Consider the following 26,542-nt stretch of genomic DNA (forward strand, 5'->3'; position numbering starts at 1 on the left):
CTGTAGCCATTGGAAAGAAAGGTATTGTATATGTGGTGAGTTCAGTTGAAAGAGAGGTTCCACAGGAACAAAGATTATAAGCTATTGGTTAGAGTTTTAATAATGCCAAATTGTTGAGAGGGATGGTGGTGGAAAAATATGTGAATGTATCTGCATGTGTGAGTGGGTTTTCTATATACAGTAAAGGAAAGGTTACCATTAGGTAACATTTCCTTTACTGTATATTAGGGACAAACTATTGTTAATTTCCTTTTCCACAGTAATACAGCTTTTAAGTCCCACTGGAAACTTGCTACTCTTATCCCTTCTACCAAAGATCAGCCTGGCTCCTCTCTCAGTGCCTGGAGTATATAAAGTACCCTGTTCCTGCAAGCTGGAAGAGGGTACTTGATATACTCTGACACAGGTAGATTAGTGACCATCCATTTAGAATAACACAAACTGTACATCTGCAATCACAACCTATGGTCAATTTGGTCTTGCAGTTCATGTATTGCATACAATGGACAGGATCTCCTGGAAGAAATTCACCATGCTCCATCATAGTAAATTTGAAAAGAAAAGACTGTTTTCAGAATCAGTAGTGGCACTCGGATATCAACCGAATTTAAATAAATACGGATGCATAAAACTTACCAAAATTTGGTAAACAATTACTGTCAGAGATCCCACATTACACCTGGATAGGACTTTAGAGTCATTCACCTGTTTCATACAGTATTGTGTTGTCTTTGTGTCTGTGTGTTACAAGTATAAGAGTTATTTTGTAAGACAAAATACTGGAAGCATTAAAATTAGTTTTTAATCCTTTCCATTATAGTATTTACTATGATGGAGCATGATAGTTTTCTTTCATGCGATTCTGTGCAAAGTATCCAAGGCATGCTGATGTCATTCTTCACATGTCTTTGGAATTCTTTATCCATGGCAATTTTTAGACTTCTTCACTATGGTCACATATTGTGCTATGGCCATAATGACGTCATTCTTCGCGAGTCTTTGGAAATTTCCATCTATGACAATTCCTGGAATTCTTCACTATCTTTATAATTGGACTCACTGATTTAACATGTATTAATATCGTTACATGATGACTTCGTGAGGCTCATTATTTTAACAAAGGCTCAATACAACATTATTATTATTATGTAACACCTCCAGGGAGTCCAAAGACTCATTGAGGGAGAGCACCTACTCTACAACCCTCCGTCTCCACCACTCTACCAAATGCAGCTACCTTCATCATCTACACCAACACTATCTACCACCGATCACCAGTACTAGTATTTTCACAATTACAAACATCCATGCCCATGGTGGGATTTGAACCCGCAGCCTTTTGGCTGGAGAACGGATATCCTAACCATTGAAATAAAAGATTATTTCAATCAAAAATTAACGCTTCTCTGAGTAGATTCTCCTAAACAAAAAACATGAAGAAATTAAAATGATAAGTTACGAAGTCACATATCATGAGAGATTTTACAGTATGTCTATATGTAATCCAAAGTTCGAAAGTTAAATAAGGTAGGTGTGAAATGGATGAATGAAGACAATAAGCATGCAATACAGAGAAAAAAAAATTCTGGAGACAATATGAGAGGAGTGGTAATAATCAATTCCATGAAGAATACAAAGAACAGACAAGGAGGGTGACTCAGTTGGTAAGGGTAACAAAAGTTCAGTATGAGCAGCAGTCAGATAATGAAGGGGGGAAAAAAAATCCCATGGAGTTCTTTCGAATATGTAGCCAGCAAAAGAAAGAATGATTATGGTAGGATGGCACTGATTGGAGAAAATGATATAAGTGCAACTGCTGTGGAGGATATAGTTGAGATATTTCATGAGCAGTTCATAAAGGTCTTTCATCCTTGTGAATGTGGCATAATGGAGAGTTTGAGAGCAGTGGATGATGATGAGGAGAGAGAGAGACTCATTTTGATTGTATATGGGGAATTAACCAAACTTGATGTTAATAAAGCTGTTGGACGTGATGATATATCACTGCATATTTTGAAGGAATGTGCCAGGGAGTTGACATCTACCGTGACATATTTGTTTAAGGAAAAATATGTAAAGTTCCAAAGGAGTGGAAGGAAGGCAAGATTGTATTACTTCATTAAGAAGGTGACAGAATTCAAGCGTCAAATTATAGACCAATCTGTATGTCAGGTGTTGTGGTTAAAGTGTTGAAATATATTTTTGATAGACAGCATGGATTTGCTAAGGTAGATCATGTTTTAGTAATCTACTTGCTTATTACAATAAGGTGGCAGCTTCCTTGGACAGAGGAGAGGTATACACAGTAGTATACTTAGACTTTACAAAGGCTTTTGATAGATTACCACATGATAAGTTAATAATCAAATTAGCATGGATGGGTTGGGTAGTAAACTAGTGCACTGGACTTGAGATTGGCTGCCTGATATGCATCAACAAGTTGTGTTTGGGGAAGCAATATTCCAGAAGAGGAAAGTCATTAGTGGTTTGCCTCAGGGATCTGTTTTAGGGCCATTGCTGTTTAAACCAGAATGCTAATAATATTGGAGAAGATGTTAAATGGAGTCCAGAGGCTATTGACCAAAATAGTTTCTGATCTCTGGAATGTTGAATACAAAGAAAGGTTGAGACAATGCAATTTGCAGTATAGTGGATAGAAGGAAGAGGGATGATATGATGGAGATATATAAGTTGATAAGTTATCCATGTTGAAATGAAGGCCTTCATCCTGACCTGTTCAAAATTCCCATCCTACACCCAAGTCATTGTTTTTGAAGTTGGTGTGGGCAGTTCCAAGAAAAGAAAACAGCTTGTAAGTGCCTTGAGACTAAAATTACAGTTTCATTCACAGCTTACACTAAAGCACACAATACTTGTAAATCCATCATTAACAGAGCTAAGTTTAACTTTGAAAAAGCAAACAGAAAACTTTTGTGCCAATGGGAGTATTGCAACATCGCCTAAAGATAAAATGATCTTCTAGCATCATTCTTCTCATTCATCTCTGGAAACAGATGACCAAGGAGCATTCCTTCTCTATCTGAAACATTGTATTGCATGCCTTCAGCCAAAAATACATCATCTGGGTTTGTTCTCCTTTTTATAGATGTTGATCTGGAGTTTTTTTCCAGTAGTTGACTTTTCACTGTTTGTCATGGTTCTCTGATTTTGCTCATGGTTTTCTGCTTGCTTGATAAAAAAGGAAGAGGGTCTTGTTCACCCAGATGACCTCTGGTTGGCTTGAAATCTCATAATGTTCTACAATCATGTTTATTTCGGGTTTAAGCCAACAGACAGTACAATTTGATTGGCTAAGTCTCAAATTACCAGCCCATCCTCGTTCATTCAGTACCCAGCAGATACCTACTAATGGGGTGCAACACATGAAGGTTAGGACTGGACATTAGGTCAGAAGCCCTAGTCAGTTCTCTGCATTCCTTACAAGCAATGTGGAGGTCTCTTTTCAGTTATCTGGCTTTGACCCTTAAGCAACCTACTCCTTTCTTTTCCTCTTCCTTCTTTATTTCATCAACCTCTGTCATCTGGAACAGCTTTCCTCGTGAAGTATTCCCAAAAAACTATGATCTAACCTCTTCTAGAAAAATGTCAATGAAATTCTCTCTCAATCCTCACCTGCTTAAAAAATCATGCAGACAGGTCCAATGAGCAGTAAATTCTTTCTAGTTCATGTTTTGCCAAGTATACATCTACTTATAAATAAAGCAGTATTATTCCTTTATAGTAACACCTTGTATAAGTGTAAAAGTACATTGCTGTTTTATGAATGTAACAATATTCTATCTTAATAGTACAGTGCATACTGTTTCGAAGAATTCATTCATTGGTGCATGCTACTACAGCTGTAAATTTCAATCATTAATAACTGAGGTTTTTTTTATTATTTATTATTAATTTTTTTGTTGATTTTTTTTCTTTGTGCATTAAGCACAAAAACTTTTTTTAGTATTTAAGAAAAAGTAAATTAATCATTTATTTTTATGATGATTTTGAGAACAATAGCAGAATTATTATTATTAGTTATTATTATGTGACACCTCCAGATAGTCCAAACTCATTGAGGGAGAGAACCTATTCTACAATTCTGTCTCAACCACTCAATCCACTAACTACAACTAATCGCAATTACACCACCACTATTTCCACAGACAATCACAAACTACATAAAATTTAATAAAACTGTAAATGAAGCTCGATATTTGTATTGTAAACTTTAATCTATATATTTGCCTCTTTATATTTTTCTACTTTATTATGTTGCGTTCAGCAGCACTTTTCGTAATATCTTAATTATTCTCTATCCTTGTTAGTTTCTTATCTATCTTGTGTCTCCTTAGTGACTTACTCTTTCATACAAATTTCTATCCACCTTTCACACTACTAGTCGTATGCCTCAGAGTACTGGAAAATTTGTTTGTTCAGACTGTGCCACCAATATTCCTTTCTAGGCATAAGATTCAGCAATACGGCTCGCAGATCTCTCTTTCTCTCTCTGGCATAAATTCCTTCAAATAAAATAGCATAAACAGTTGTGGTTCACATGCACTTAAATTACGCTTCTAATACCTTATTTGTTTCCCACTCTCAGGTCCGAGTTTATTTAGGAACAGTGCATTGTAAATCAAAAGATCAGGTGGCACTATGTTGACATATAATTAAACCACAATTATTTACACTAATACAAAAGTACATCAATTAAATGATAGGGAGGTTACTCTCTCTACTTATCCGTTAGAATTTAGTGTCTAAAACTTCCCTTTGCAATTCTAAACAAACTATACTGCAAAAATATTCATTTACTTCTCTGCTTTATAAGAAAAGACAATTCTAATCTATTCATAAAGAAATTAACTTGTTATGCCAAGTTATCTCACAATTGTATTCCAATTACCAACAAACCAAAAGGCTTTCTTACAGACACTGCTTATTTCTAGTACCTTATATCTTATCAGCCCATTTAAATTATCTCTCCTAGATTACATAAAAGAAACATAGAACATAAAATTGGAATAAACTCACATATGCTCTGTCATCTGGGCCGCGCACTCATTGAAGGTTCTGCTCTAGAGTTCTCAGACTTTTCTTCCATCTCAGGCCTTAGATTTCTCTCTATAGTATCTTGCTTCACCTGCTCTCATCAGAGATTGTTGGCGGGGTTTTGGAATGCTGATCTCCGGCACTCATGGGCTTGGACAAAGAGGTCCAACACGTGGAGCTTATGCAGTCTCGTTCAGATGGCAATGCATTCTTCTCCAGGCGCTGAAGTCCGCTCTTCGGTTATTAGCTTCCAGTTATCTACCACAGCCAATTCCTAGATCTAGACAGCCTCAGGTGGAACAGCTTCCATTTTTTCTTCTCTGCTTCCCTCCGACTTCTGGCGTGCCCTAGCCGTATAGTTGTGTCCTCTGTTTTCGACTGTCGATCCTCGATGTTCTCGTCTACACCCTTTTATTTCTCCGTCTCCAGGACCTTGTATGAAGAGTTGAGGCCCACAAAGAATTCGGCACGACTCCTTGATCTAATATTAAAGCCGATCATTTCTTTGTTATCTCAAGCGCACTTCAAAATCCGATTTGTCGGACAGCAGAACCTTGTCTGATCTGCACCGACCCTTTCAAGAATGACCTTGAAGGCGGGGGGGGGGGGGGGGGCATACACAGAGCTTGAAACAAAGATTTTCCAAAGCACTTAGTTAAAACAATAACATACAATTTCCAGTGACACAGCATTTTCTCTTGTTACTAATTTTAAACATTCTCTGTTCACTACATTTAAACAGGTTAATTTCCCATCGGAATATATACATTCTTTATACAAAGTTTATTTTTACAAAACTAACTTTTGAGATGTGACCTCTGTAAAAATCGATGTAAAGCGCTTGTAAATTTCTAAGCTACACTGAATTTTACAAAACTATATTTTATTAATGCTAAAGCAGTTCTTTTCAACTCATCTGTACCTTAGGATGGGTAGAGTCCCCTGATTAGGGGTCACAGCAAATTAATGCAGCTGGCACGTCACTCCTATGCTGCATCCCATAAGGACAAGTATTTTTTAGCTGTGGATCTGTGTGTTCACAGGGCGATTTCTCAGTTCTGGGGGATGAAAAATCTTCTACCTCCTTATCAGACAGGCTATCTCACCATTTGATTGAAAAGACCTGATAAAGGTTTCTCACGTCGTGGGCATGATTCAAACCCAAGTCTTTTCTACCAAAAAGCTCATCTATGCCAACTAAGCCATATAGGTTCTGCTGAAGCAGTCACTGTGCTATTTTTATGCATAAAATAAGCTCAAGGAAATCACTATTTAAAAAACAGCAACCTTATTTTGGTTACAGTTTAAATGTTAGCAAAAATGCAATCAAGAGGAGTGGATTATTTTTGGCAAGGAATGTAACAAGATTGAGTTCTGAAATGACCGAAGTTTTTTTCCTATCAAAAAAAGAGAAAAAATACTTTAAAAAAAGTAAAAAAATAATTTTTTACCATAAAGTAAAACAACAAACTTACATGCTTTTCTTTATTACATTGTTGCAATTCTTCTTTCTTTTCCTGGAGTTTTTTAGACAAATCTGCTTGTAATTTCTCTTTCTGTAAAAGTTGATCTTGCAAATTTTCTAACTTTATTTGTAGATTCTGAACACTTTCTAGATGATAATCAGCACAAACAGCATATGATGAATTGTTCACATTTTCAATACCTACATTTTCCTGAAGAGAATCCATATTGTCAACATCACTGTCTATACACAATAAAGAAGGGCTACAGTTTCCATCAGTAACAGTATCGGGAATATCATTCAAAGGCACACGAGAGTCAATAACATTGAGATCATCTGTTTGTTTTTCACTATTTACATCAGTACTAATTTCTACAGGGAGACTTGTCGCCTAGAAAAAAAAAATGGAGATGTCAAAAATACAGAACAGCATGTAATACAGAAATACAACAATCAACTGTAAAATATATTTTCAGTAATCTTCCCTCATTTGTTAGTGCTGATTAAAGCATTTGTCTATGCTAAAAATAGATTTATTTATTTTTAGCATAGACAAATCTATGTCTATGCTAAAATAGACATAGATTTCTTGTCTGAATCACTGATATTAATTCAGACAAGAAATATTACATATCCACTGCACAATAAACAATTTAACATCATGAAGTGAAAGTGGTATACAGTAAGTGCTCTGTATAGACTCGTTTGCTTTATACATATTCATATGGCATACCATATGAATTTCTTTGGACTTCTTGATCTGCACAGCATTCACATTGTCCTATGCTCAGGATAGTAAAGCTATCCTTGCCAACTCTTCATCATTAACAAACCTGTTGCTGCTCCTACGGTTGTAATGGGTTTTGCATTCAGGGTAGTAATACTACCACATGCTTAAATGACAGTATGTATCCCGCCCACCCCTCACACATACACCTGGAAATTATATGTAATTTTGCTTAAACTTAAGCACTGTGCTAAAATCACCTTGTTTATCTGATTTATCAGGTAAACACATTATCAGCATAAAATGAGAGTATGTGAGCTTTAAAAAGGTGCTAAGATCATCATCAGCATTGGGTATTATTATAGTCTCAACATAATATTTCATTACTAATTTCGTATTTCTTTCAAACTGGTCAGAGGTTTCTAATATGATCAGTTCATATTTAGATCCTTTAAGGAACTCCTAATTGCTTTCAATCAAGTCATATTTTGGTCTTCAGCTAGATCTTTTTCACTGCAATATCAAATTAGCACTCCTTACAAACTCATAATATTAATAATGTTATTTCTAATATCTTTATTTCTAATAATTCTGCCATCAATGCCTCTTGTTCATTCATTCATTCTCTATTTTTATCTCAGAACTTATTTCTATGGTCTCTGATCAACTATTTTATTTCCAACTCTTATCAACAGGTTAAATAGGTTTAAACTGTCTGTAAACAGCTAGCTTGGGATTCTGGTTTAACTTATCCTATTCTATAACATCACTATTGAGAATGCAGTTTATATTTTTGGTTTTCTTATCTGTTTTGATAGATTTAGTCTTTTTATTGCTCACTTTCATACCAAATTTGTTACAACAATTATTTAATTTGCTGAAAAACTTCAAGACTTGAAGTAAACTTACTTAAGAGTAGAATACCATCGTCACAGAAAAACAAAGCTTACTGTATCCTTATTAATGTTTCAATATGTTCAATATGTTTAATATGAATTAAAGGACAACCTATGTAAAATAAAAAATGGTAAATCAGCAGGAGAAGATAGGATAAACTCAACTGTATGATTATTAAAATTTTTAAATAAAATATGTACAAATGAACATATAGAATGGAATACAAATATAGTAATATCAATATTTAAAAAGAGGAATAAAAGAAAACGTGCTAATTACAGGGGTATTAGTTTATTGAATACATGCTACAAAATATATAGTACAATATATTTCATACCCAGCTATAAAAAACATAAAGGGATTTACCATCCCCCTTTCTATATAGTAGAATACTTAATGAAAAAATGAAAATATACAGTGAAAAAATATTAGAATGTCCAAATGGATTTAGAAAAGAATGCTCTACAATGGATGCAGCTTTTTGTTTAAAACTACTACTCATAGAAAAAAGAAGAGAATTTAAGTTAGAAACTCATCTTTTGTTTTTAGATTATGGAAAAGCATTTGACAAAGTAAAAAGATATATACTCTTTGATATTTTACAAAGAATAAATATACCTAATATTTCGCTACATGCAATATTGAATATAAAGATAATGAAATAAAAATAAAAATAAATTAAAAATTATCTAAAAAACAATCTATAAACCAAGGAGTAAGACAAGGATGTCTTACTCATTGGATTAATGAAATATTAATATAATGGAATACCTTAAATAATCCAGGTATAGAAATATTCCAGAACAACAAAATAAATATGATATTATTTGCAGATGATCAGATAATAATAATATCAGATAAGGAAGAAAGACAATTTACAAAAAGCAACATATAATTTAAACATTATATAGTAGAACAGTTTGGAATGAATCCATAGATAAAACTAAAATAATGTTCTAACTGGAAATTGTCCATGAAATGGACAATTTCCAGTTAGAAGTAAAATAATTATTAATAATAAAATAGTAGAAGAGATAAATACTTTCAATTATCTTGAATGTGAAATATCATATAAAGGAGAAAAAGACAAATTTAAAAACTACAAAATTTTTACAGATTATAGGCCTAATAAATAGAACACTCAATCCAAATATTGCACAAAAAAGAAGCACGCTTGAAAATCTATCTCATGTTCCTAATACTAGGAACATGAGATAGATTATATTTACTAGGTAGTATAGTATGAATATTATGTCAATTTTACAGTTGGGTGGTTAAAAAATCTTGCCTATGATAAAGACTGATATTACTACAAGGCTACAGATGCACCTAGGTTTAACACAACTTTCCCTTAATACAGTATACAGATTATAAATAAGAGAAAAATACAGCATCTTTATATATGCTTTTCTGACATCACATCATCATCAAATTTCTCACATGTACCCTCAAGGGGTGTACAGGATATTATTATTACACAGCACCTCCAGGGAGTCCAAGGACTCATCAAAAAGGGCACCTACTCCACAACTCTCCGTCACAACCACTCAACTACATTCATTATCTACACCAACACCATCTACAGCCGACCACCATTACTACCAGCATTGTTCACAAACATCCATACCCACGGCTGGATTTGAACCCGCAGCTTTTGGCGGGAGAGCGGATAAACTAACCACTCAGCCAACCAGGCCGGCATATGATAGTACTACATGAAAAATTTACATCATTACTAACTTCCTATCTACAATTTTCCTCCAAATCAGTCTATTACTTGTCAAGACTTAAATATTATCATTATCAGATCTTATATTTCTATCACCTAAAGCACATTGTACCGTACCAATCCACCTATGTCTTGGTCACCCTCTGGGTCGTTTTCCTGCCAACATGGCAGAGAACACTTGTTTTGCTAATCTTTCCTCGCCCATTCTGTTTAAGTGACCATACCACCTGAGATTAGCTCTGCTAACGCATTCCTGGAATCAAGATTACTCTTTAATTTTTTTTTTTTTCAATTATGTCTCTACTTCAAAATATTCTGCTTTATACTTAATACTTAGTGATATAACATCACGCGGCATGTTCTATTTTTAACGATCTATTATTAGTATTCTAGCTTGCATTTTTTTAAAACTATTCTTGTAATACCACTGAGGATGATCTGCTATTTCCAGACTGAAATATTTGGTTAATTAAATATCTTTCTTGTGTTTACATGCATATATCATTCAGTCTTATGTCACAGTATCCTTAAAACAGCAAACAGTTATTCAATTTAGTCAGGGAATCTTGCAAACTTGTAGCAGATTTATTTAGAAGTATAACTGCATAAAGCAAAGAACTGACATTAACATCTCCAATTCTGATATCATGTTTAATACCACTTTCCTTCATAATGTGATCCATATAGATAATGAATAACAGAGGGGATAATGTACATCTTTGTCTCACACCAGATTTACCATTAAACCATCTTCCTGTACTTCCTTCAATTCTACCTGCCGACTTACAACTCAAATACAGATTAAGTATTGCTTGATATAATGCCCCATTGACACCATATAACTGTAGCGTATTGAATAGCTTCTCTTTTGGCACCTTGTCATATGCCTTTTCCAGATCAACAAAACTTAAATACAGATCTTTGATATATTCCCCTGCTTTCTCGACTATTTGTCGTAAATTGAAGATCTGATCCTCACAGCCTCTATTTGGCCTGAATCCAGCTTGTTCTTCACCAAGCTTTTCTTCCACAATTCTTCTCAACCATTTCTCAAGTATACTTGCATAGATCTAGCCAGGAACACTCAGTAGGGAAATACCTCTGTAATTCTCACATTCAGTTTTATTTCACTTTTTATATATGGGTACTATTAGAGCTCTACTCCAATCATCGGGAATTTGTCCCTCTAACCAGGCTTTCTGAACTATGCAGTGCAGCCAGTGTAAGAGTTTTATACCACCATACTTCAGCATTTCTGGTCGAAGATCATCTACACCTGCTGCCTTTCCACATTTCAAGCCTTTGATGGCTTTTTCTACTTCTAGTATGGATATGTATTCCTGACTGCATGCCTGGTCAGTGTGTTTTATCACCGTGCTGTCATCACTCCTTGTTTCATTTAGCAGTTTTTCAAAGTAATTACTCCATACTTCAAGGATATCTTTTTCTCCTGTTTTCATGTCACCTTTATCATCTCTAACTCCTTTTACAGCACTCTTTCCTCCATTTCCAAGCATCTTCAACATCCTCCAGAATATCATACCACTTCTTGATATTTATTTTCTATGTTCTTGCCAAAGTCATCCCATGACTGTTGTTTAGCTAGTTTTACACAGTGTTTCGCTTTCTTACATTTGTCTCTGTATTCTCTAAGAGCAAAATCTGACTTATTTGCCAGGAACTTTTGATATGCTTTCGTCTTTTCCTTCACTGCCTCTTTAACTTCCTGTGTCCACCATGGAGTTCTAATTTTTCTATCCTTGCAGACAACTTCGCCACATGCCTCTCTAGCTGAATCAATCAGAGTTTTCTTCAAGGCTTGCCACTGAATCTCCAAGGTTCCTGTTCTCAAACTGTTTCATTTTTTCTTCAATAATCTTTGTGTATTTTAGTCTACAGTTCACATCTGAGAGCTGCTCAACTTTTATTAGCTTTAAAAGTTTCTTACATGTCATTCTTTTCAATATGAAATTCAATTTTATCCTGCTCAAGACTAAATAGTGATCACTTCCAATTTCAAATCCTCTGTACACTCTGGTTTCCTGCACCAGGGAGAAAACATCACTATCAACAATAACATAGTCAATGAGACTTTTCTTATTCCTAGCCTCTTCTCTCCATGTGAATTTGTGCACATTTTTATGTTGGAACATGGTGTTAGTAATAACCAGTCCATGTCCTGAGCAGAAATCCAACAGATATTTGCCATTATTATTAGCTTTGCTCTTTTCTCCAAATTTTCCCAAAATATTTTTGTATGTCTGACAATCATTTCCTACTCTGCTATTTAGATCCCCAACAAGGACCAACTTTTCCTTTTTCATTGTGTCAGTTGCTTTTTCTAAAGCATCAAAAATTCCTCCACTTCTACCTTAGTAGAACCTTCTGTGAGACCATAGGCACAAATAAGTCTTATTGTCCAGTTCCGCATTCTCATATTTTCCCACATCACTCTACTTGAGACTGTCTGCCATTCAAGAAGATTAGCCTCATATTTTGTGTTGAATACTATGGCTACTCCTTCTTTTCCTTGATTGTCATTGCCTGAATATAACATTTTGTATTTATTGCTAAGAAAGATCGCACCAGTTTTTGTCTTTTTTGTTTCAGTCATCCCTATTATGTCGATCTGGTACTTATCTAATTTCTCCGTTAGCTCCATTTCTTTGCCATTCAGGCTTCTTATGTTGATAGTACCGATCTTTAACTCTAGTGATGTTGAGTTGGGGTGCATTTTCAGATTTCTTCCAATAGCTGACTTTTCCCTGTTCGCTCTAGTTCCCTGGCGACGCCCTAGCCAGCATGAAATTTTGTCATGTTATACCATCATTTTGTATTTTGGTTTAAGCCAATAAGAATACAATTTGGTCGGCTAAATCCCAAATTGGCAGCTCATCCTCGTTCGTTCAGTATCCAGGTAGATACCCAACAGGGTGCACCAAGAGAAGGTGAGGATTGGACATTAGTTCAGAAGCCCTGGTTGGTTCTCTACATTCCTTTACAGGCTATGTGGAGGTCTCCTCTCAGTTATACAGCTTTGACCCTTAAGCACAGGAGAATTCAGTGATACCATAAAAATATTATAGCCTGGTAGACTTAAGCATTACATATTTTATTGTGCCGATGTTTAATTTTCTCTCCATATAAATTTTTGTACATCTTCATGTTGTTAGTAATGACTAGTCCATAATCATTACTAATCCTGAACAAAAATCCAGCAGGTACTTAACAATTATTATTAGCTTTATTCTTTCTCCTGATTCTTCCAAAGCATTTCTACATGTCTGGTTTTTTCATTTCCTATTCTGCATTTTAGATCACCAACTTTTCCTTTATGTCTGTTGCTGTCTCTAATGATTCAAAAATTCTCCTTTTCCTAGTAAAAATCTTCTGTGGAATTGTAGACATAAATAGGTCAATGTCCAAATCTCCATTTGGGTGTTTTTCCACATCATTCTATTTGATATGAAGAGAAATATCAAGTATACATGTTTAGGATTAAATATAAAATTAATTACTACAGGTACTAATTCCTTTCCCTTATCATTATTGCCTGAATAACATTTTATTTGTTATTTAGAAGAATATTACCTGTTTTTGTCTTCTTTGTTTCAGTAACACCAATTATGTCAACATGATACCTCTCTAATTCTTCCACCAGTTCCATTCTTTTCTGGTGATGCTTCTTACATTGATAGTTCCTGTTTTGAATTCTGCTGATATTGAGTTGGAGTTTGTTCTAGTAGTTACCTGAAGCCAATTAAACAAAGTTTAATCAGCTGAAGCCTCTGTAAGCATGATATTTCATCATTCTGCATCATCATTTTGTTTTGCTTTAAGCCAATACAGAATACAATTTGGTCATCTAAATCAAAACCACCAGTCCATTTTCATTTGTTCAGTATCCAGGCCGATATTTGCTAAGGTCTACCACAAGAAGGTGAGGACTGGATATTAATTTAGATGTTCTGGTCAGTTCTCTACACTCCTTAAATGGCTATGTTGAGATCTCCTCCCAGTTATCTAGATTTGACCCTTAAGCAACTTCTGTATGTTTATGATTAATTTCCTATTCTACAGTTAATGTCATCACTAACATGAACCAGTTTTTTTCTTTTCCATTAAAAAAACTTTAATTGGGTGTACCATGAAAAGGTGAGGATCGTACTCTGGGTTAGAAGTTGGTTCTACATTACTTATAAACAGAGATCTTATTCCAGTTCCACTTCCAACATTTTCTATGGTAATCCCAATCTGTGAGGGGAGGGGGGATGTTCAACCTATGATAATTTAATAGCATGGATAGGCAGAAAGAGAAGGAGAGAGAGAAGCATGTTAACATTGGTTTAGAAGGACCATAGATTGTACTCTTTAGGAAATACATAAGGAGGGCCATTCTAAATGACAACAGAAGGAATGAATGAATGAAGAGGAAGAAAACATTGTGCTGAATTTAGAGTTGAACTAAGGAGTGTTGTATAGCTGCTAGATGTGTTTTCTGATGAACAGTGAAATGGAAATATTTGTAGAAAATGCAAGCTGCAGAAACTGAACATCTGTGTACAAGAGTGGAGTGAAGTGGTGAGAGATGAGTAATGAATCAACCTAAATTCTCTCTTTTACACTAAGTATTCTTTAAGTGATTCTTAGATGCACCAAATGAAATCTGAGAGCAATATTCATGATAAGATGATTTGAGATTTATACAGAGTTAGCAGCTGTTCAGAGATAAAGTAACATAGTGAGCAAAAAAGAAAACCTAATTTTTCTGATGATGCTGTAGATACAGTATCTGTAATATGTTTACGTCATGAGGGATTCAGATGTTAGACTAACCCTAAGGAGAGAAATCTGATCTATCTAGAGATTTGGGTGTTGTCAAAAGTAATAGTGAATTTTTTTTTTTTTTACATCATCATCAAATTCCTGATATGTACCTAGGGTGTACAGGATAATTATGATAGTACTACATGAAAAGTTACACCATCACTAACTTCTGATCAATAATTTTCCTCAAAATTAATCTGTTATCTGTCAAGACTCCAATATTATAAGATCTTATATTTTTGCCTTTTAAGGCACTTTTTACCATATCAATCCATCTACATCTTGGTCTTCCTCTGGATCTTTTCCTACCAACCTGGCAAAGAACACTTGTTTTGCTAATCTTTTGTCCCACATTTTATTTAAGTGAAGGATATTAGACAAGAAATTGCCATTGTTAGCATTCAGGAATGAGTTAGTACAGGGTGTCCCAAAATTCACGCAAGATTTAAATTTAGCTCCATTTGTGCGGTAAAGTGTTGCCAACGAGAAAAAAAAGACAGCGTGACAGCTGACAGTTCAGGGTTATTAAAAATGGAGCGCTACATGAAAGAACAACGCATTTTCATTGTTGAGCAATATTTTAAAAATAATGAAGGTTTGACAGCTACAGTTCGCAATTTTCGTACAAAATATGGTCGGAATAGTGATTTAACTTTATCAACTGTGAAAAGATTAATTAAAAAATTCAAGGAAACTGGATCAATTAGTGATCTTATACACTTTGGCCATCCATCAACAAGTCGTTCAACAGAAAACATCGAAGCAGTTCGTGAGAGTGTTGCTGAGAGTCCAGGAACATCAATTTGGCACCGCGGTCTTGAATTGCGCATTTCGAGAAGCTCTCTACAGCGTATTCTCACGAAAGATTTGCATCTTTATGCTTACAAAGTTCAATTGACTCAAGAACTGAAGCCTACTGACCACACACAGCGAAGAGAGTTCGTTGAATGGATTATGGAACAACAAGTGAATGCTTATTTTGCGAACAAAATCATCTTCAGCGATGAGGCTCATTTTCATCTTGATGGCTTCGTTAATCGACAAAATTGTCGCATTTGGGATTCAGAAAATCCACAAGTGATTGTTGAGAAACAAATGCATCCACGACATGTCGCTGTTTGGTGCGGATTTTGGGCTGGAGGCATCATCGGTCCATTCTTCTTCGAAAATGTGGCTGGTAAGGCAATAACAGTTAATGGTGCTTGCTATCGCGACATGATAATCCAGTCTTTTGTGCCTAAATTGCAAGATATGGATGTGGACAACATGTGGTTTCAACAAGACGGTGCCACATGCCATACAGCCCGAGAAACAATTCAATTACTGCATGAGTCATTTCCTGGTCATGTAATTTCCCGTTTTGGTGATCAGAATTGGCCGCCCAGATCATGTGACTTAACGCCATTGGACTTTTTTTTCTTTGAGGTTTTTTGAAGTCTAAGGTTTATGCCAACAAGCCCACGACCACCCATGCCTTGAAGGAGGAAATTGAGTGCTGTATCAACGAAATTCAGCCACATTTATGCAAAACGGTCATGGAAAATTTCGACAAAAGAGTGCGTATGTGCCAGCAAAGCCGTGGAGGCCATTTACCCGATATGCTATTCCATGCATAACCCTATACTGTATACTTTATGAATAAATAAGAAATTACAATTTTTAATTAAAAACCTGTGTTTTTTATCAAAATTACTTCTTCGTGAATTTTGGGACACCCTGAAGAACTAATCTCAAGTCTGAATGCTAACAATGGCAACTCTTTTCCTAATAACAATGACAGTATTACATAGTCTTTATGTGATACTGCCATTGATGTCATCTGTTCACATCCCTAATCTTTCTCAGAACTCTCATATCAGAGGTCTCCAATCTTTGAGTGTTCTATTTCTAATCCAGCTCTCGGATCCATACGTTAAAATTAGTTTAAACACTGATTTGTATATAGATAATTTAGTGTTTTGACTAATTTCTTTCTTATTTCATATAAATTTATTCAGCTGACATCCTACCATACCAGCTTTACTAATTTTGTTGTCTATTATTTCCATATTTAACTTATTCTATAGGTTCACCATTCAAGATACAGTTGATGTTTCAATGTTTCTGCCTATTTTCAAAGTCTGTCTTTTTTCTTTTTTTTTTTTGTGAGAAATAAAGCTAGATTGAGTTTCTCATGACTCCAGTTCAAGAATTAAAGGAATTTAAAATTATGTTTAAGAAATACAAGGGTAGTCTGAAAAGTTCTTGGCCTCGACCATAGATGGCAACACTAGTGGCAAGAAATTTTTTTTTTCTAAGTTGGTACATCTGTCATAAGCATCCATGTGAAATTGCAAGTCATTCTATCAAGTAGTTTGTTTTGTCTGAAGCAAAAATGTCCAGTATCCCTTGAAATGGATAAAATTGAGTATTGTGCGGCTATAAAATTCTTTGTAAAAAAAAGATTTAACGTCAAAAGAAATTCATTCAAAGTTCATAAAAGTTTATGGGCATTCGTCTCCTTTGTTTTTGACAATTAAGAAATGGGCTGCCAAGTTTAAATGTGGCCATACCAGCCTTGAACATGAAGGATGTCTAAAAAAAGTGTAACAACACAAGAAATCATTGATCAAGTGCACGATATGGCACTGGATGACTGGCAAGTAAGTGCATGAAATTGCTGGGACTATAGGCATTTCAAAAGAATGTGTAGGATATATTTTGCATGAAAAATTGCATATGAAAAAGCTTTGTGCAAGATGGGTGCCGTGCTTGCTTACAGCAACTCAAAAACACACTCGCAAGAAAATCTCTGAACAGTGCTTGGAGCATTTTAACAAGAATAAAACCGATTTTGTGCATTAATTTTTTACTATGGATGAGACTTGGATTCACCATTACATACCAGAATCCAAACAGCAGCCAAAACAGTGGACAGAAGCCAGTTGTTCAGTGCCAAAGAAGACAAAGTTGGTTCCAACAGCGGCAAAGGTCATGACATCAGTGTTTTACCTTTTCAAGATAATTAATGAAACAAAATGCTAAAGGCATTTTGTTTTATTAATTATCTTGAAAAGGGTAAAACAATAACTGGGGAATTATTCCGATCTTTTAACCAGACGAGATGAAAAATTTCATGAGAAAAGACCCAGTTTGCAGAAGAATAAAATCATCTTTCATCAGGACAATGCACCTGCCCACAAAAGTGTTTTGGCAATGGGAAAATTAAGGGATCTGTACTATGAATTGTTGGAACATCCACCCTATTACCCAGATTTGGCTCCCTCTGATTTCTATCTCTTCCCAAAACACTAAAACTCTTCCTTGTTGGTCAGCATTTTTTCTCGAATCAAGAGGTGATTGCAGCTGTATTTTGCAGATCTTATTGAGAAGCACTACGGGGACGGGATAATGGCACTGGAGCATCACTGGAATAAATGTATTTGTCTTAAGGGTGATTATGTTGAAAAATCAAAATAATTTTGAAATTATAAATTTGTTTTTTCATTGTTAGGCTGAGAACGTTTCAGACCACCCTCGAAATTATGCAGTTACTTATCTTACACCACATATATGCAACTTCTCCTATACATGCATAGTGGAAATATCACTTACAGGTATTTTAATATCACTTTATCACTTTAACAGATCTTAATGTGGGATATTTGATTGCAGGTTGTCATTAGACATCACACTATTTCATCATCATCATCAATGGGGTGCTTAAGGGTCAAAGCTGTATAACTGAGAGGAGACCTCCACATAGCCTTTAAAGGAATGCGGAGAACCGACCAGGGCTTCTGACCTAATGTCCAATCCTCACCTTCTCGTGGTGCACCCTGTTGGGTATCTACTTTGATACTGAACGAACGAGAATGGGATGGCAATTTGGGATTTAGCCGACCAAATTGTATTCTTATTGGTTAAACCAAAATAAAAAATGATGGTACAACATGACAAAATTTCATGCCGGCTGGGGCGTCGCCCGGTTAAACAAGGCCCCCATTGTTTTTGCCAGGGAACCAGGGCAAACAGCGAAAAGTCAGCTACTGGAACAAATCTGAAAACAAACCCCAACTCAACATCACCAGAGTTAAAGATTGGTACTATCAACGTAAGAAGCCTGAATGGCAAAGAAATGGAGCTAGCTGAGGAATTAGATAAGTACCAGATCGACATAATAGGGGTGACTGAAACAAAAAAGACCAAAACTGGTGAGATCTTTCTAAGCAATAAATACAAAATGTTATATTCAGGCAATGACAATCAAGGAAAAGAAGGAGTAGCCATAGTATTCAACACAAAATATGAGGCTAATCTTCTTGAATGGCAGTCAGTGTCAAGTAGAGTAATGTGGGCAAATATGAGAATGGGGAACTGGACAATGAGACTTATTTGTGCCTATGGTCCCACAGAAGGTTCTACTAAGGTAGAAGTGGAGGAATTTTTTGATGCTCTAGAAAAAGCAACTGACACAATGAAAAGGAAAAAGTTGGTCCTTGTTGGGGATCTAAATAGCAGAGTAAGAAATGATTGAGAGACATACAAAAATATTTTGGGAAAATTTGGAGAAAAGAGCAAAGCTAATAATAATGGCAAATATCTGTTGGATTTCTGCTCAGGATAAAAATGTGCACAAATTCACATGGAGAGAAGAGGCAAGGAATAAGAAAAGTCTCATTGAATATGTTATTGTTGATAGTGATGTCTTCTCCCTGGTGCAGGACACCAGAGTGTACAGAGGATTTGAAATTGGAAGTGATCACTATTTAGTCTTGAGCAGGATAAAATTGAATTTCATATTGAAAAGAATAACATGTAAGAAAGTTTTAAAGAGAATAAAAGTTGAGCAGCTCTCAGATGTGAACTGTAGATTAAAATACAGAAAGATTATTGAAAAGAAAATGAAAGAGTTTGAGAACAGGAATCAAACCTTGGAGATTCAGTGGCAAACTCTGAAGAAAACATTGATTGATTCTGCCAGAGAGGCATGTGGTGAGGTTGTGTGCAAGGATAAAAAAATCAGAACTCCCTGGTGGACACAGGAAGTTAAAGAGGCAGTGAAGGAAAAGAAGAAAGCATATCAAAAGTTCCTGGCAAATAAGTCAGCTTTTACTCTTACAGAATACAGAGACAAATGTAAGAAACCTAAACAGTGTGTAAAACTAGCTAAACAAAAGTCATGGGAGGACTTTGGCAAGAATATAGAAAATAAATATCAAGAAGGTGGCAAAATATTCTGGAGGTTGTTGAAGAATCTTAGGAATGGAGGAAAGAGTGCTGTAAAAGGAATTAGAGATGATAACGGTGACATGAAAACAGGAGAAAAAGATATCCTTGAAGTATGGAGTAATTACATTGAAAAACTGCTAAATGAAACAAGCAGTGATAGCACAGTGGTAAAAAACACTCAACAGGCATACAGTCAGGAATACATATCCATACTTGAAGTAGAAAAAGCCATCAAAGGCTTGAAATGTGGAAAGGCAGCAGGAGTAGATGATATTCGACCAGAAATGCTGAAGTAGTATGGTGGTATAAAAGTCTTACAGTGGCTGCACTGCATAGTTCAGAAAGCCTGGACAGAGGGACGAATTCCCGATGATTGGAGTAGAGCTCTCATAGTACCCATATATAAAAAGGGAAATAAAACTGCATGTGAGAATTACAGAGGTATTTCCCTACTGAGTGTTCCTGGCAAGATCTATGCAAGTATACTTGAGAAACGGTTGAGAAGAATTGTGGAAGAAAAGCTTGGTGAAGAACAAGCTGGATTCAGGCCAAATAGAGGCTGTCAGGATCAGATCTTCACTTTACGACAAATAGTCGAGAAAGCATGGGAATATAACAAAGATCTGTATTTAAGTTTTGTCGATTTGGAAAAGGCATATGACAAGGTGCCAAGAGAGAAGCTATTCAATACGCTGCAGTTATATGGTGTCAATGGAGCATTATATCAAGCAATACTTCATCTTTATTTGAGTTGTAAGTCAGCAGTTAGAATTGAAGGAAGTACAGGAAGATGGTTTAATGTTAAATCTGGTGTGAGACAAGGATGTACATTATCCCCTCTGTTATTCATTATCTATATGGATCACATTATGAAGGAAAGTGGTATTAAACCTGATGTCAAAATTGGAGATATTAATGTCAGCTCTGCTTTATGCAGATGATGTTATACTTCTAAATAAATCCTCTACAAGTCTGCAAGATTCTCTGACTAAATTGAATAGCTGTTGTAATAGATATGGTATGAAGGTCAGCAATAAAAAGACAAAGACAATGAAAATAGGCAGAATCATTGAAAATGTCAACTGTGTTGTGAATGGAGAACCTGTGGAACAAGTAAAACATTTCAGCTACTTAGGCACAATTTTTACTGAAGATGGTAAATTAAATATAGAAATAGACAACAGAATCAGCAAAGCTAGTATGGTGGGAAGTCAATTGAATAAATTCATATGGAATAAGAGAGAAATTAGTCGGAACACTAAATTAGCTGTATACAAGACAGTGTTCAAACCAGTTTTAACTTATGGATCTGAGAGCTGGGTCAGAAGTAAAACACTTGACCAAAGACTAGAGACCGCAGATATGAGAGTCCTGAGAAAGATTAGAGGTGTGAACAGATGGCATCAATGGCAATATCATATTAAAAATGAGGATATTAGGAAAGAACTTGACATTGTCAGCATCCAGAAATGTGTTAGCAGAGCTAATCTCAGGTGGTATGGTCACTTAAATAGAATGGGAGAGGAAAGATTAGCAAAACAAGTGTTCTCTGCCAGGTTGGCAGGAAAACGACCCAGAGGAAGACCAAGATATAGGTGGATTGATATGGTACAAAGTGCCTTAAACGATAGAAATATAAAATCTGATAATGTTGGAGTCTTGACAAGTAACAGACTGATTTGGAGGAAAATTGTGGATAGGAAGTTAGTAATCATGTAATTTTTTCATGTAGTACTGTCATATCCTGTACACCCCTTGAGGGTACATAGCAGGAATTTGATGATGATGATGATGAGGAGGAGGTATTTTAATACTGATACATCTGTCTACAGTAATAGATTTGCACTTTGTTAAAAAAGTATGAATTCACTACATATATTTAAATTTTTCTTGAAACTTTGCAATAAATATAAATGTTATAAATTTCTTTCACATTAGACATCACACTCTGTATATGTAAATATAAATGCCAATTTCTGTTTAATGACTTTACTGAATGATAATAGTGCAATATCAAAGTTTATAAATATATGTTATAAATATTTATAGCCTATCTTTGAAAAAATTAATTTCAGTTCATGCCATGACAGAAAATAAAAACAATAAAAGAAACACTGCTTTATTTTTGAATAAAACAGTAATATTTGTTCTAGACTAAATTATTTAGATTCAACAATACTTTTTTACACATATTTATAATTTTTTATGAGATTTAATTAACGACAACAATATCACTTTAACAGATCTTAATGTGGGATATTTGATGGTAGGTTGTCATTAGACATCACACTATTTATAATATGTAAATATAAATGTCAATTTCTGTTAAATGACTTCACTGAATGCAATTTTATTACAATAAATAAATGTTTGGAAATAAAATGTCTTCGTTCAACTTTTGACTTTGTTTGCATATTTGTTTCTTGCAACATGCCAGAAACCATTATATCTAAGTATAGCACAGAATAGTCACAATGTTGAGTATACTCAAGTGTAAAACAGAACAAAACTTAAAACTGATGAAATTTATTAATTTAATAATTTTGTACAAGCCTCTGCTGTACTAAGATAACAGCAGGATGGGTTGTTTAGCAAACTCAGGACTTAATAAATTTAGAGGTGATTATCATAAGACAGAGCAATGCCAGGTATAGCTTGTACCATGGCTTATCAATGATTACTGGATATTTTTTAAACTTATTAGCCTCTTGGGCTCTGATGTCATCATCTACAAGACATTTAGTCCTGTATGGTATAAGAAATACCAGCTGGTTACAAAGGAATTCCATGAGATGTTTAGATCATTGCACCGCACAGTGATGAAATGATATTCTTAGTGATTCATTAGGTCAATTAAGTTTGACAATAGCTCTATGGATAAGTTATACTTTATCTTTCTTGGAATTTATAATTATGCAGCACTAATTCTTGTCAATGACAGTAGATGAGTGGGCTTAATTGTGCAACAATACATTGTACTTAAATAAATTAATAACTGAACTATTTATGCTGTTATACAATTGCCTGTGTTGCCAGAAAATTATGTTATGTCAGAGGGTCTGCTATGAAGCATTAACCTATTCCAAAACTTCAGCATTTTTTTAACGGAATTTATCCCTCATTTATAGCATCATATGCATTGAACAATGAATGAAGTTAACTTAAAAGGCTGAAATATGAACTATATTTTAATTATATATTACCTCCTTAACTTTAATTATAGGCCTAAGAAAGGACTGAGCTGGTGCATGCTCAAATGTCTTTGATATCATATAACGAAATGAAAAATCTGTCACACTTGGAGGTCCAATATGTATCACATCTCCATCATGTAAGATTTGTGAAACTCTAGAGTGTAGTTGCGTCATGTTCACATATACACCATTTAGACTCTAAAGAAAAGAAAATAATACATTTTAAAAAAAGTTATGCAACACAAAAGTTAAAGTTGATAAAACATTTATTTTAGATAAGAATGATTTTTGTAGCTTAAAATTGTATTAAAAATACAACATCCCAGAAAACATTTTTAACTCACCCCTGACATTTGCTTATAAAAGAAAAATTTGCATATCTGAAAGCCCACATACTAGCTTCACAAATAAAGCCAAACTCACTTGTATACAGATGTCAGGAAAAAAATCATGCTGTGTGTGTGCATGCATGTGTTAACACAGGATATTTCATTCTTTGCATTCAAAGAATTTCTTCAGTATTCATGACATCTGGATGCTTTCCTTTTTCATTATTTTTTTTTTCTACCATTTTTAAAAGGATGCAAATCAATATGTCAGTCTGGTAGGCTGGAATATCAGCTCTCCAACTAATAGGCTGTGGGTTCAAATCCTACCATGGGATAGATGTTTATGATTGTCTTCAGGAGGTAGAGGAATTTCATAAACCACTGTCCCACTTACTTGAAGCCTGAAGTGACTTGAAAAAGTTCCATGTTTGGTCTCTAGAGGAGGATATTAAGCAAAATAAAAAATAATGGAGGAAAAAAATACAAAAATTAATAAAAAAATAGAAAAGTCTTTAGCCCACCCACAGTATAATAATGCACTATAAGTTTACAACTTTGTATGGGTGGGAATCACAAAAAGCTACAATTTATAAATAAATAAAACTGATATCAAGTAGGATAAAATCATTATTAAAATCATGCATATTATATTTAATCAATTAATTCAGGATACTGACATTAGAGAAAAAGAATAAATTTAAATAAGCCAATGCGATAAACCTGGCATTTTTTGCATGATATTTGCTGCCCTAAAAATTTTTAGGCAGAGAGAGAGAATTGGTTCGAGAGAATGATACCATATAAATATTGTGGGATCGCCTTGGTGCAAGATTCTTCAGTCTTCTAGGAAGCATTTCCCTTAAGTAAACTTCACTTACCTCTCAGTATAACTGCACGTGTTAACCATTAAACACAAATCAGAAGAATGGGGAAGAGTCAGCACACATGTATCTCTGGAGAATCATCACAATACCTTAAAAATTTTGCTACGTTAAGTAGAGATGGTCCACTTAAAAGTCAAAGAAAAAACACTGGAAATAATCCTTCACACAGCCTGTGAAATAATATGCCCGTCTGGTACCCAATAAGGTACCTAACTGTTTTCATCAAGCAGGAAAAATAGTGAAAAGCCAGCTACAAGTACAGCCTAAACCTCAAAATCATTTAATGAAATGAAGGTAGACAACTTAAAAAGCACCAATGGAAAAGAGATAAAGCTAGCAGAAGAATTATAAAAAATACTCTTACCATAATTCGTGTTATTGAGATAAAGAAGACGAAAACAGGTAAGATGATTCTAAATAATACCTATAAAATGTTATAGTCAAGTAACAGTGATCAGGGAAAGGAAGAGAGAGATAGCATTTAGCCAAAATGAAGATAAATGTCCTGAAATGCAGCCAAACTTCAAGTAGAGTTGAGTGGGCAATTTCAAAATAAGGAAATTCAACATAAGGTCTTATTTCTATGGTTCCACAGAAGGTTTCACTAAAGAGAAAAACATCTAGGAATTTTTTGAGTCATTAGAGAAGGCAGCTGACAAAAAAAAAAGTTTGGTTCTTGTTAGAGAACCTAAACAGCAATACAAATATACAGAAATTATTTTGTAAAATTTAGAGAAGAAAACAAAGGTAATGATGAAAAGCCACTAGTTGGAATGATGCACAACATACAATCCAATTTCTGTCCACTATTGACCCCACCATTGGAACACTTTTGTGGCTTGTTTCCACAAAAGGCTTAGATATACCTATATATCTAAGCCTTTTTATCCGCTGCAAAAGGATACCTTCCTAGCTGGAGGAAATCAACTCAATTAACTGTGATAGATGACTTTCATTGCCCACTGAAACACCACCAGCACCCCTACTTATTGGATGCCTGAAGTGATGAATATCATGTCCAGAGAAGGGACTCCAGTTTGTGTTTCCTCAATCTCTCCATGCAGGTGAGTGTTACCCTTCAAGAGCACACCAAACATATTTAGAGACCCAAAACCAGCTCTATTTTGAGGAAACGGTAACAATGGTGGTGATATAGGGGATTACCAGTAATGCATAGGCCCAAACCTGTGAGTAACAAATCAGGTTTCCCGCCTATATGGCACATGATTCTGCTGCCACATATTTTGCCAGGTCATGCCTGGAGTCTGAGTCCCAAATAATGGTACATGGAAGGCATTATCAAGGTGCTTCTCTCACTTCATGTCTCTACTCTATCCTTTTATTAAATTTATTCTTATCAATAATAGTGTCACTGCAATTAGAATAAACATCCCTCAAAATTCAATTTCAATGAGAGACAAATCAAAAGAATATACAAAATTAGCCAAAATCCCTTCCCAACTCAAAAAATCACTTTTACATTCACTTCAACATGTTTGCCATTCATGCCATGGATGTTGATGAAATGATGGTGTATATAAATTTTGTACAACTCCAAACTTGCAGGACAATTTGTCTTCATCTTTATTCATGCCTTCTACATTCCAATAAGTTTCTTCTTTCTCCTCCCATTTCTGCATATACAGGGTATACTAAAGCTGAACATCCTCTTGTGAATGGATTGGCATGGAGAGAAGAAAATAAATGAACAAACAGAAATAACGCATTCATTACATATGACAGTTTTGCATAGGTGTGAGTGAGAGAGATAGAGAGACAGATTTATATGAAAAAGTTGTCTAATACCTTTCTTATTTTCTAAAAGCAGTAAGAAGACTTCTTTTAGCCATAACCAACTGTTTTTAGAAATCAGTGGATATACCCACAGTCACAACCAATAGCTGAGACCACAATTATCTGATGATTTTCAAGGCACAAAGAAGTAAATATGGCAAACAACTGATGTCATCTCATGATCCTGAATACTAACTCATATTGCATTATGTTTCAGATAATTAACCATAACTGAAATACTTCTATGGCCCATTTTTTTGAGAAGTGGGTTAAAAAACCAGTTTCCAGAAGGGGAGAGGGAAAACATTATGCCTGTGGTGGAAGCTGACTAACTCAGGATGAAATAAGGCCTACAAAAAAAAAAAAGGTTTCTCTTGTTGACAGAAATGAGCTATAATGGTCTTTTTTTGAGGGGGTGGGTATATTATGG

General features: G+C 34.9%; 1 protein-coding gene across 1 annotated transcript in view; it reads right to left on the reverse strand.

Moving 5' to 3' along the window:
• LOC150102168 (E3 ubiquitin-protein ligase rnf8-like) overlaps positions 1 to 26,542 on the reverse strand; it is a 125,145-nt gene that overhangs the window by 88,914 nt on the left and 9,689 nt on the right. Inside the window, exons 3-4 of the mRNA XM_090399167.1 lie at positions 23,115 to 23,303; positions 6,531 to 6,911 (exon numbers count right to left, since the gene is read on the reverse strand). Of these exons, the coding sequence (XP_090255293.1) occupies positions 6,531 to 6,911; positions 23,115 to 23,303 (570 nt within the window). The remainder of the gene's footprint in view (positions 1 to 6,530; positions 6,912 to 23,114; positions 23,304 to 26,542) is intronic.

Source organism: Typopeltis vanoorti, chromosome 10, assembly GCF_054136105.1.
Source record: "Typopeltis vanoorti isolate ZY-2024b chromosome 10, IOZ_Tvanoo_1.0, whole genome shotgun sequence".
In the NCBI taxonomy this organism is placed as follows: domain Eukaryota; kingdom Metazoa; phylum Arthropoda; class Arachnida; order Uropygi; family Thelyphonidae; genus Typopeltis; species Typopeltis vanoorti.